At 39.8% G+C, this 12234-nt stretch overlaps 1 protein-coding gene across 1 annotated transcript; it reads left to right on the top strand.

The window, feature by feature from the left end:
- Nucleotides 1-2894: 2894 nt before the first annotated feature.
- On the top strand, nucleotides 2895-10265 carry LOC124029897 (C-myc promoter-binding protein-like; the record flags this gene model as incomplete). The annotated part of the gene is made up of 5 exons (XM_046341451.1): nucleotides 2895-3176; nucleotides 4145-4211; nucleotides 4770-4828; nucleotides 8894-9038; nucleotides 10090-10265. Coding segments are annotated over exons 2-5 (431 nt in total), but the record flags the coding sequence as incomplete, so codon positions are not given.
- Between the last annotated feature and the right edge of the window lie 1969 nt (nucleotides 10266-12234).

Raw genomic sequence — 12234 nt, 5'->3', positions numbered from 1 at the left:
TATTAACACTCTGAATAGACTACATGTCAGTATATAAACACTCTGAATAGACTACATGTCATATTAAACAGTATATAAACACTCTGAATAGACTACATGTCATATTAAACTGAATAGTATGTTTTAAACACTCTGAATAGACTACATGTCATATTAAACAGTATATAAACACTCTGAATAGACTACATGTCATATTAACACTCTGAATAGACTACATGTCATATTAAACACTCTGAATAGACTACATGTCATATAAACACTCTGAATAGACTACATGTCATATTAACACTCTGAATAGACTATATGTCATATTAAACAGTATATAAACACTCTGAATAGACTACATGTCATATTAAACAGTATATAAACACTCTGAATAGACTACATGTCATATTAACACTCTGAATAGACTATATGTCATATTAAACAGTATATAAACACTCTGAATAGACTACATGTCATATTAAACAGTATATAAACACTCTGAATAGACTACATGTCATATTAAACAGTATATAAACACTCTGAATAGACTACATGTCACATTAAACAGTATATAAACACTCTGAATAGACTACATGTCATATTAAACAGTATTTTAACACTCTGAATAGGTCAGGAGCCAGACAGGGAGGGTAAGAAGGAATGAAATTTAAATTATTTAGGCTCTATTATTTATATTATTTCAAGGCTATAGCCTACAAAGAAATACTTTGTGAAGCATTAGGCTGGCATGAATATTATAGCGCTCAGCATTTAATACTTTGAAGCATTAGGCTGGCATGAACATTATAGCGCTCAGCATTTAATACTTTGTGAAGCATTAGGCTGGCATGAACATTATAGCGCTCAGCATTTAATACTTTGTGAAGCATTAGGCTGGCATGAACATTATAGCGCTCAGCATTTAATACTTTGAAGCATTAGGCTGGCATGAACATTATAGCGCTCAGCATTTAAACAACATTTCATTAAATCATTATAAATTTCGCATATAGGCTATGACTTTGCTGCACTGTGGGAACTAGAAACACAAGCATTTCACTACACCCGCAATAACATCTACTAACCAATAACATCTGCTGAACATGTGTATGTGGCCAATAAAATGTGATTTGATTTGACGTACGAGAATGAAATAGGCATTTCATTAACAATGCCTTATTAGGCTCAGTGTACAGTTCCTTTGAATTCACTTTCAGAAACATGAGTTTGGCCAGAGTCTGTGGCGTCAGGCTCATGTGATGGTGCCTGGAGAGCAGGCCAGCAGGGGAGACTATCCTCTCCTCACCTGCAGAGCTGCTGGGGATGCTAAAACATCCTTCAGGCCACTCTTGCCAGGCTGGGCAGGGATGCGGAGTTGTTTTGACATTTGTCTATAGGTAGGCCTTAAGGTTTTTAGGCAAAATAACCCAATCAAACCGGAAAGCTCACTGAAAGAGGTAATATACCAGGCCTATTGGGCCAAAATCAACGATGGCCTATAGGGGCCAAAAACAACGATGGCCTATTGGGCCAAAAACAACGATGGCCTATTGGGCCAAAAACAACGATGGCCTATTGGGCCAAAAACAACGATGGCCTATTGGGCCAAAAACAACGATGGCCAATTGGGCCAAAAACAACGATGGCCAATTGGGCCAAAAACAACGATGGCCTATTGGGCCAAAAACAACGATGGCCTATTGGGCCAAAAACAACGATGGCCTATTGGGCCAAAAACAACGATGGCCAATTGGGCCAAAAACAACGATGGCCTATTGGGCCAAAAACAACGATGGCCTATTGGGCCAAAAACAACGATGGCCTATTGGGCCAAAAACAACGATGGCCAATTGGGCCAAAAACAACGATGGCCAATTGGGCCAAAAACAACGATGGCCTATTGGGCCAAAAACAACGATGGCCTATTGGGCCAAAATCAACGATGGCCTATTGTATAGATAATAGAACAACAATGAAAGAAACGTTTAAGATATCAGATTTTATTTGTTTATAAATGCTTTGCTACAATGACATAGTTATCTACCCACCTCGTTCCTGTCTGTTAGTTATCATGAGCACACAGTACACCATCATGCTTTCAGGATAGGTGTCTTTTCAGATTCCACAGTGATTCTTTAGTTGTGGACACTACATCACCACACTCCCTCTCTTCTTTAGTTGTGGACACTACATCACCACACTCCCTCTCTTCTTTAGTTGTGGACACTACATCACCACACTCCCTCTCTTCTTTAGTTGTGGACACCACATCACCACACTCCCTCTCTTCTTTAGTTGTGGACACTACATCACCACACTCCCTCTCTTCTTTAGTTGTGGACACCACATCACCACACTCCCTCTCTTCTTTAGTTGTGGACACTACATCACCACACTCCCTCTCTTCTTTAGTTGTGGACACCACATCACCACACTCCCTCTCTTCTTTAGTTGTGGACACTACATCACCACACTCATTCTCTTCTTTAGTTGTGGACACCACATCACCACACTCCCTCTCTTCTTTAGTTGTGGACACTACATCACCACACTCATTCTCTTCTTTAGTTGTGGACACTACATCACCACACTCCCTCTCTTCTTTAGTAGTGGACACTACATCACCACACTCATTCTCTTGCTCTTAGTTCCTTCTCGTCTTTGTAAGTCACCTTGATTTAACACCTGGGTGTTCACTCCTCACTCCATTCCTCGTTCCGCTCCTCGCTCCATTCCTCGTTCCACTCCTCCCTCCAGCTCCTCGCTCCAGCTCCTCCCTCCAGCTCCTCGCTCCAGCTCCTCCCTCCACTCGACTGACATTCTCTGGTTCCAGTCAGCTGTATGGCAACAGATACATATGTGCCCTCTATGTACTAATGGATCCATCCTGACGTGTATCTGTGTGTTTCCTCATCTCAGGTGTACGGTGCAGCCATCCAGTTCTACGAGCCCTACTCCCAGGACTGTCTGACCGACCAGCAGCGCTCTCAGCTGGGTCTGCCGGGGCTGGACCACGGGCCCTCTTCCCCAGCCACCTCCCCCTCCACCCCAGCTCCGGGCCCCAGAGGGCTACACACCAACAAGTGTATCTGTTTGCTGTCTCACTGGCCCTTCTTCGACGCCTTCCGCAAGTTCCTCACCTTCCTCTATCGATACTCCATCTCTGGACCTCACACCCTGCCCATCGAGAAGTGAGCACCGTGTGAATAATATATATTAGGACATAGCAGACATTTGTGGTATCAACTGCAGCACTTGAACCCATTGGCCTTGGTGTTGCTAGGGACCATGCTGAGCCACGGTCCTTTATAAGTACACAGTGTTGTCAGTGACCCTGTATGACACTGCCTGTGTTGACAGCTCTCTATAGGACAGGCACCATATCCAGGCACTTTGTACATAGATACACTGTAGACACACTCCCTAGAATATTTAACAATTCCAAATGGTATCCAGTCCACTAAATAAACACCAGAGGCTATGTTTAGATCAAGTGTTTGCTGACAGTTCAACAGGGCATTATGATGGTCAGGTGACAGTGTAGTGGCAGAACTCTATGTAAATCTACCCCCCCCCCGTCCCAGACGCTGTGATGACAGATTATGCTCACCTCCTCCTCAGGGTTATTTCTGGCCACATGTCCTGTAACTCTTCTCCTTCTTCTCCTTCTTCTTCTCCTTCTTCTCCTTCTTCTTCTTCTCCTTCTTCTCCTTCTTCTCCTTCCTCTTCTCCTTCCTCTTCTTCTCCTTCCTCTTCTCCTTCCTCTTCTTCTTCTCCTTCCTTTCTCCTTCTCCTTCCTCTCTCCTTCTCCTTCTTCTTCTTCTTCTTCTCCTTCTTCTTCTTCTTCTTCTCCTTCTTCTTCTTCTTCTTCTCCTTCTTCTTATTCTTCTTGTTCTTCTTCTTCTCCTTCTTCTTCTTCTCCTTCTTCTCCTTCTTCTTCTCCTTCTTCTTCTCCTTCTTCTCCTTCTTCTTCCTTCTTCTTCTTCTTCTCCTTCTTCTTCTTCTTCTTCCTTCTTCTTCTTCTTCTCCTTCTTCTTCTTCTTCTCCTTCTTCTTCTTCTCCTTCTTCTTCTTCTTCTTGTTCTTCTTCTTCTCCTTCTTCTTCTCCTTCTTCTCCTTCTTCTTCTTCTCCTTCTTCTTCTTCTTCTTCTTCCTGTCAGGCACATCTCCCACTTCATGCACAAGGTCCCCTTCCCCTCCTCTCAGAGGCCCAGGATACTGGTGCAGGTGAGTTAAGGCATCCATAGTGCTGGCTGCTATGTTATGTTTATGGTTTCTGTCAGTGTGTGTCTCTATTCAAGACTAAACCATGTCTGACTCTGTCTTGATCATAATCATCATTCTTTTCATAGTGTTTTTCTCAAAGGTATTTACATTGTATTGAGGTAACGTACCCCCTTCTAGCACCAATCTCTGACAACAGAGACAGTACTAGTTATATGGGAGTCTTTGATAACAGCCAAATGAAGCACGGCAGCCATTTTGTGCCAGACCTGTCCCCACCACACTATACCCCCTTCTAGCACCAATCTCTGGTAACAGAGACAGTACTGGTTATATGGGAGTCTTTGATAACAGCCAAATGAAGCGCGGCAGCCATTTTGTGCCAGACCTGTCCCCACCACACTATACCCCCTTCTAGCACCAATCTCTGGCAACAGAGACAGTACTGGTTATATGGGAGTCTTTGATAACAGCCATCTGCTAAATGAAGTGCGGCAGCCATTTTGTGCCAGACCTGTCCCCACCACACTATACCTCTGGTAATGTGTTGACATTCCCCAGCTCTCTCCTCACGACAGCCTGATGTTGAGCCAGCCTGTGTCATCCCCTCTACCACTCAGGTAAGACAGGTATCATATACACCGAGTGTACAAAACATTATGAACGTCTTCCTAATATTGACTTGCACAACCCCCCCCTCCCCCTTTTGCCCTCAATTTGTCGGGGGATGGACTTTACACTCAAATGATTCCCACAGTTGTGCCACGTTGGCAGGATGTCCATTGTGTGGTGGAACATTCTTGATTCACACAGGAAATTGTTGAGCGTGAAAACTCCAGAGGTGTTGCTATTCTTGACACACTTAAACCGATGCGCCTGGCACCTACTACCATAACCCCGTTCAAAGGAACTTAAATCTATTGTCTTGCCCATTCACCCTCTGAATGGCACACAATCCATGACTCAATTGTCTTTAACCTGTCTCCTCTCCTTCATCTACACTGATTGAAGTGGATTTAACAGATGTATTTCATAATAAGAACAGTAGTGGTCCTATAGCAGTACCTTGAGGAACTCCAAAACATGCCTTTAGATTGGTTTAAAGAATTGGACGAAGGTTTGGTGGCTTCTGGTGAAGTTCGTGGTATTAGTTATGGTATGATTAATTGATTGCATGGTTATTTTATGGTATTAGTTATGGTATGGTTAATTGATGGTATTAGTTATGGTATGGTTAATGTATGGTTTTAGTTATGGTATGGTTAATGTATGGTTTTAGTTATGGTATGGTTAATGTATGGTTTTAGTTATGGTATGGTTAATTGATGGTATTAGTTATGGTATGGTTAATTGATGGTATTAGTTATGGTATGATTCATTGATGGTATTAGTTATGGTATGATTAATTGATGAGTACAGTTGTTATGGTATGGTTAATTGATGGTATTAGTTATGGTATGATTCATTGATGGTATTAGTTATGGTATGATTAATTGATGGTATTAGTTATGGTATGGTTAATGTATGGTATTAGTTATGGTATGGTTAATGTATGGTATTAGTTATGGTATGGTATTAGTTATGGTATGGTTAATGTATGGTATTAGTTATGGTATGGTATTAGTTATGGTATGGTTAATGTATGGTATATGTTATGGTATGGTTAATGTATGGTATTAGTTATGGTATGGTATTAGTTATGTTATGGTTAATGTATGGTATTAGTTATGGTATGGTATTAGTTATGGTATGGTTAATGTATGGTATTAGTTATGGTATGGTTAATTGATGGTATTAGTTATGGTATGGTATTAGTTATGTTATGGTTAATGTATGGTATTAGTTATGGTATGGTATTAGTTATGGTATGGTTAATGTATGGTATTAGTTATGGTATGGTTAATTGATGGTATTAGTTATGGTATGGTTAATGTATGGTATATGTTATGGTATGGTTAATGTATGGTATTAGTTATGGTATGGTTAATGTGTGGTATTAGTTATGGTATGGTTAATGTATGGTATTAGTTATGGTATGGTTAATGTATGGTTTTAGTTATGGTATGGTTAATGTATGGTATATGTTATGGTATGGTTAATGTATGGTATATGTTACGGTATGGTTAATGTATGGTATTAGTTATGGTATGATTAATTGATGGTATTAGTTATGGTATGGTATTAGTTATGGTATGGTTAATGTATGGTATTAGTTATGGTATGGTTAATGTATGGTATTAGTTATGGTATGATTAATTGATGGTATTAGTTATGGTATGGTTAATGTATGGTATTAGTTATGGTATGGTATTAGTTATGGTATGGTTAATTGATGGTATTAGTTATGGTATGGTTAATGTATGGTATTAGTTATGGTATGGTTAATTGATGGTATTAGTTATGGTATGGTTAATTGATGGTATTAGTTATGGTATGGTATTAGTTATGGTATGGTATTAGTTATGGTATGGTTAATGTATGGTATATGTTATGGTATGGTTAATGTATGGTATTAGTTATGGTATGATTAATTGATGGTATTAGTTATGGTATGATTAATTGATGGTATTAGTTATGGTATGGTTAATGTATGGTATTAGTTATGGTATGGTTAATTGATGGTATTAGTTATGGTATGGTTAATTGATGGTATTAGTTATGGTATGGTATTAGTTATGGTATGGTATATGTTATGGTATGGTTAATGTATGGTATTAGTTATGGTATGGTTAATGTATGGTATTAGTTATGGTATTAGTTATGGTATGGTATTAGTTATGGTATGGTTAATGTATGGTATTAGTTATGGTATGATTTATTGATGGTATTAGTTATGGTATGGTATATGTTATGGTATGGTTAATGTATGGTATTAGTTATGGTATGGTATTAGTTATGGTATGGTATTAGTTATGGTATGGTATATGTTATGGTATGGTTAATGTATGGTATTAGTTATGGTATGGTTAATGTATGGTATTAGTTATGGTATGGTTAATGTATGGTATATGTTATGGTATGGTTAATTGATGGTATTAGTTATGGTATGGTTAATTGATGGTATTAGTTATGGTATGGTTAATGTATGGTATATGTTATGGTATGGTTAATTCATGGTATTAGTTATGGTATGGTTAATTGATGGTATTAGTTATGGTATGGTTAATGTATGGTATTAGTTATGGTATGGTTAATTGATGGTATTAGTTATGGTATGGTTAATTGATGGTATTAGTTATGGTATGGTTAATGTATGGTATTAGTTATGGTATGGTTAATGTATGGTATTAGTTATGGTATGGTATTAGTTATGGTATGGTTAATTGATGGTATTAGTTATGGTATGGTTAATGTATGGTATTAGTTATGGTATGGTTAATGTATGGTATTAGTTATGGTATGGTTAATGTATGGTATTAGTTATGGTATGGTTAATGTATGGTATAGTTATGGTATGGTTAATGTATGGTATTAGTTATGGTATGGTTAATTGTATGGTATTAGTTATGGTATGGTTAATGTATGGTATTAGTTATGGTATGGTATTAGTTATGGTATGGTTAATGTATGGTATTAGTTATGGTATGGTTAATGTATGGTATTAGTTATGGTATGGTTAATGTATGGTATTAGTTATGGTATGGTTAATGTATGGTATTAGTTATGGTATGGTTAATTGATGGTATTAGTTATGGTATGGTTAATGTATGGTATTAGTTATGGTATGGTTAATGTATGGTATTAGTTATGGTATGGTTAATTGATGGTATTAGTTATGGTATGGTTAATGTATGGTATTAGTTATGGTATGATTAATTGATGGTATTAGTTATGGTATGGTTAATGTATGGTATTAGTTATGGTATGATTAATTGATGGTATTAGTTATGGTATGGTTAATGTATGGTATTAGTTATGGTATGGTTAATTGATGGTATTAGTTATGGTATGATTAATTGATGGTATTAGTTATGGTATGGTATTAGTTATGGTATGGTATTAGTTATGGTATGGTTAATGTATGGTATTAGTTATGGTATGGTTAATGTATGGTATTAGTTATGGTATGGTTAATGTATGGTATTAGTTATGGTATGGTATATGTTATGGTATGGTTAATGTATGGTATTAGTTATGGTATGATTAATTGATGGTATTAGTTATGGTATGGTTAATGTATGGTATTAGTTATGGTATGGTTAATGTATGGTATTAGTTATGGTATGGTATTAGTTATGGTATGGTTAATGTATGGTATATGTTATGGTATGGTTAATTGATGGTATTAGTTATGGTATGATTAGTTTATGGTATTAGTTATGGTATGGTTAATTGATGGTATTAGTTATGGTATGGTATATGTTACGATATGGTTAATGTATGGTATTAGTTATGGTATGGTTAATTGATGGTATTAGTTATGGTATGGTATTAGTTATGGTATGGTTAATGTATGGTATATGTTATGGTATGGTTAATGTATGGTATTAGTTATGGTATGGTTAATGTATGGTATTAGTTATGGTATGGTATTAGTTATGGTATGGTATATGTTACGATATGGTTAATGTATGGTATTAGTTATGGTATGGTTAATGTATGGTATTAGTTATGGTATGGTTAATGTATGGTATGTGTTATGATAGTGATGTTGTGTGTTAATCTCTTCTATGGCTGTGTTCCAGTGGTGGTCGGTTCTCCATACTGCTGCAGAACCTCGGTCCGGAGAATGCTATAACGCTCCTGGTGTTTGCTGTGACAGAACATAAGATCCTGGTTCACTCTCTACGGCCCGCTGTTCTGACCAGTGTCACTGAGGCTCTGGTGGCTGTGAGTACCTCAGATATCAACTGTTCAACACTATAGAACCTCAGATATCAACTGTTCAACACTATAGAACCTCAGATATCAACTGTTCAACACTATAGAACCTCAGATATCAACTGTTTAACACTATAATACCTCAGATATCAACTGTTTAACACTATAGAACCTCAGATATCAACTGTTCAACACTATAGAACCTCAGATATCAACTGTTCAACACTATAGAACCTCAGATATCAACTGTTCAACACTATAGATACCTCAGATATCAACTGTTTAACACTATAATACCTCAGATATCAGCTGTTTAACACTATAGAACCTCAGATATCAACTGTTCAACACTATAATACCTCAGATATCAACTGTTTAACACTATAATACCTCAGATATCAACTGTTTAACACTATAATACCTCAGATATCAACTGTTTAACACTATAATACCTCAGATATCAGCTGTTTAACACTATAGAACCTCAGATATCAACTGTTCAACACTATAGAACCTCAGATAGTAGCTTGTGGTTTTCAGATATCAGGGTTTGAATCTTTAGGACTTTTAGTAGTAGCTTGTGGTTTTAGAAAGTAGGGTTTAAATAATTCGCTATGGCAGTTTGATAGTAGGGTTTAAATAATTAGCTATGGCAGTTTGATAGTATGGTTTAAATAATTTGCTATGGCAGTTTGATAGTATGGTTTAAATAATTTGCTATGGCAGTTTGATAGTATGGTTTAAATAATTTGCTATGGCAGTTTGATAGTAGGGTTTAAATAATTCGCTATGGCAGTTTGATAGTAGGGTTTAAATAATTCGCTATGGCAGTTTGATAGTAGGGTTTAAATAATTCGCTATGGCAGTTTGATAGTAGAAGTTAAATAATTAGCTATTGCAGTTTGATAGTAGGGTTTAAATAATTCGCTATGGCAGTTTGATAGTATTTTTAGTAGTAGCTAACAATTGCAGTATTGGTAATGTCTCTCGGTTTTGACAGTAGTTTTAAAGGTTCAGTTTCCTCATTTGACCTCCCTCCCTCTCTGTCTCTCCCCCTCAGATGATCTTCCCATTCCACTGGCCGTGTCCGTACATCCCTCTGTGCCCGCTGGCTCTGGCAGGGGTCCTCTCCGCCCCCTGCCCCTTCATTGTGGGGGTCGACTCACGCTACTTTGACCTTTACGAACCCCCGCTGGACGTCAGCTGTGTCGACCTTGACACGAACACCATCTCCCAGTAAGCACAGCTTCTTCTGGCACGAACACCATCTCCCAGTAAGCACAGCTTCTTCTGACACAAACACCATCTCCCAGTAAACACAGCTTCTTCTGGCACGAACACCATCTCCCAGTAAGCACAGCTTCTTCTGGCACGAACACCATCTCCCAGTAAGCACAGCTTCTTCTGGCACGAACACCATCTCCCAGTAAGCACAGCTTCTTCTGGCACGAACACCATCTCCCAGTAAGCACAGCTTCTTCTGACACGAACACCATCTCCCAGTAAGCACAGCTTCTTCTGGCACGAACACCATCTCCCAGTAAGCACAGCTTCTTCTGGCACGAACACCATCTCCCAGTAAGCACAGCTTCTTCTGACACGAACACCATCTCCCAGTAAGCACAGCTTCTTCTGGCACGAACACCATCTCCCAGTAAGCACAGCTTCTTCTGACACGAACACCATCTCTCAGTAAGCACAGCTTCTTCTGACACAAACACCATCTCCCAGTAAGCACAGCTTCTTCTGACACAAACACCATCTCCCAGTAAGCACAGCTTCTTCTGACACAAACACCATCTCCCAGTAAGCACAGCTTCTTCTTACACGAACACCATCTCCAGCTGAGACAGTCTATTCCTCAAGGTGGGCTGTAACCCCAGTTGAGACAGTCTATTCCTCAAGGTGGGCTGTAACCCTGTTGAGACAGTCTATTCCTCAAGGTGCGCTGTAACCCTGTTGAGACAGTCTATTCCTCAAGGTGGGCTGTAACCCCAGCTGAGACAGTCTATTCCTCAAGGTGGGCTGTAACCCTGTTGAGACAGTCTATTCCTCAAGGTGGGCTGTAACCCCAGTTGAGACAGTCTATTCCTCAAGGTGGGCTGTAACCCTGTTGAGACAGTCTATTCCTCAAGGTGGGCTGTAACCCCAGTTGAGACAGTCTATTCCTCAAGGTGGGCTGTAACCCTGTTGAGACAGTCTGTTCCTCAAGGTGAGCTGTAACCCCAGTTGAGACAGTCTATTCCTCAAGGTGGGCTGTAACCCAGTTGAGACAGTCTGTTCCTCAAGGTGAGCTGTAACCCAGTTGAGACAGTCTATTCCTCAAGGTGGGCTGTAACCCTGTTGAGACAGTCTATTCCTCAAGGTGGGCTGTAACCCCAGTTGAGACAGTCTATTCCTCAAGGTGGGCTGTAACCCTGTTGAGACAGTCTGTTCCTCAAGGTGAGCTGTAACCCCAGTTGAGACAGTCTATTCCTCAAGGTGGGCTGTAACCCAGTTGAGACAGTCTGTTCCTCAAGGTGAGCTGTAACCCAGTTGAGACAGTCTATTCCTCAAGGTGAGCTGTAACCCAGTTGAGACAGTCTATTCCTCAAGGTGAGCTGTAACCCAGTTGAGACAGTCTATTCCTCAAGGTGAGCTGTAACCCAGTTGAGACAGTCTATTCCTCAAGGTGGGCTGTAACCCCAGTTGAGACAGTCTATTCCTCAAGGTGGGCTGTAACCCAGTTGAGACAGTCTGTTCCTCAAGGTGAGCTGTAACCCAGTTGAGACAGTCTATTCCTCAAGGTGAGCTGTAACCCAGTTGAGACAGTCTATTCCTCAAGGTGAGCTGTAACCCAGTTGAGACAGTCTATTCCTCAAGGTGAGCTGTAACCCAGTTGAGACAGTCTATTCCTCAAGGTGAGCTGTAACCCAGTTGAGACAGTCTATTCCTCAAGGTGAGCTGTAAACCAGCTGAGACAGTCCATTCCTCAAGGTGGGCTGTAATACAGGTGAGACAGTCGTTCCTCAAGGTGGGCTGTAACCCCAGGTGAGACAGTCTATTCCTCAAGGTGGGCTGTAACCCCAGTTGAGACAGTCTATTCCTCAAGGTGGGCTGTAACCCTGCTGAGACAGTCTATTCCTCAAGGTGGGCTGTGATACAGGTGAGACAGTCTATTCCTCAAGGTGGGCTGTAACCCTGCTGAGACAGTCTATTCCTCAAG

This window comes from Oncorhynchus gorbuscha, unplaced genomic scaffold (genome assembly GCF_021184085.1).
Source record: "Oncorhynchus gorbuscha isolate QuinsamMale2020 ecotype Even-year unplaced genomic scaffold, OgorEven_v1.0 Un_scaffold_8093, whole genome shotgun sequence".
Lineage (NCBI taxonomy): Eukaryota > Metazoa > Chordata > Actinopteri > Salmoniformes > Salmonidae > Oncorhynchus > Oncorhynchus gorbuscha.
This window is presented reverse-complemented; position numbering and strand designations above follow the sequence as displayed.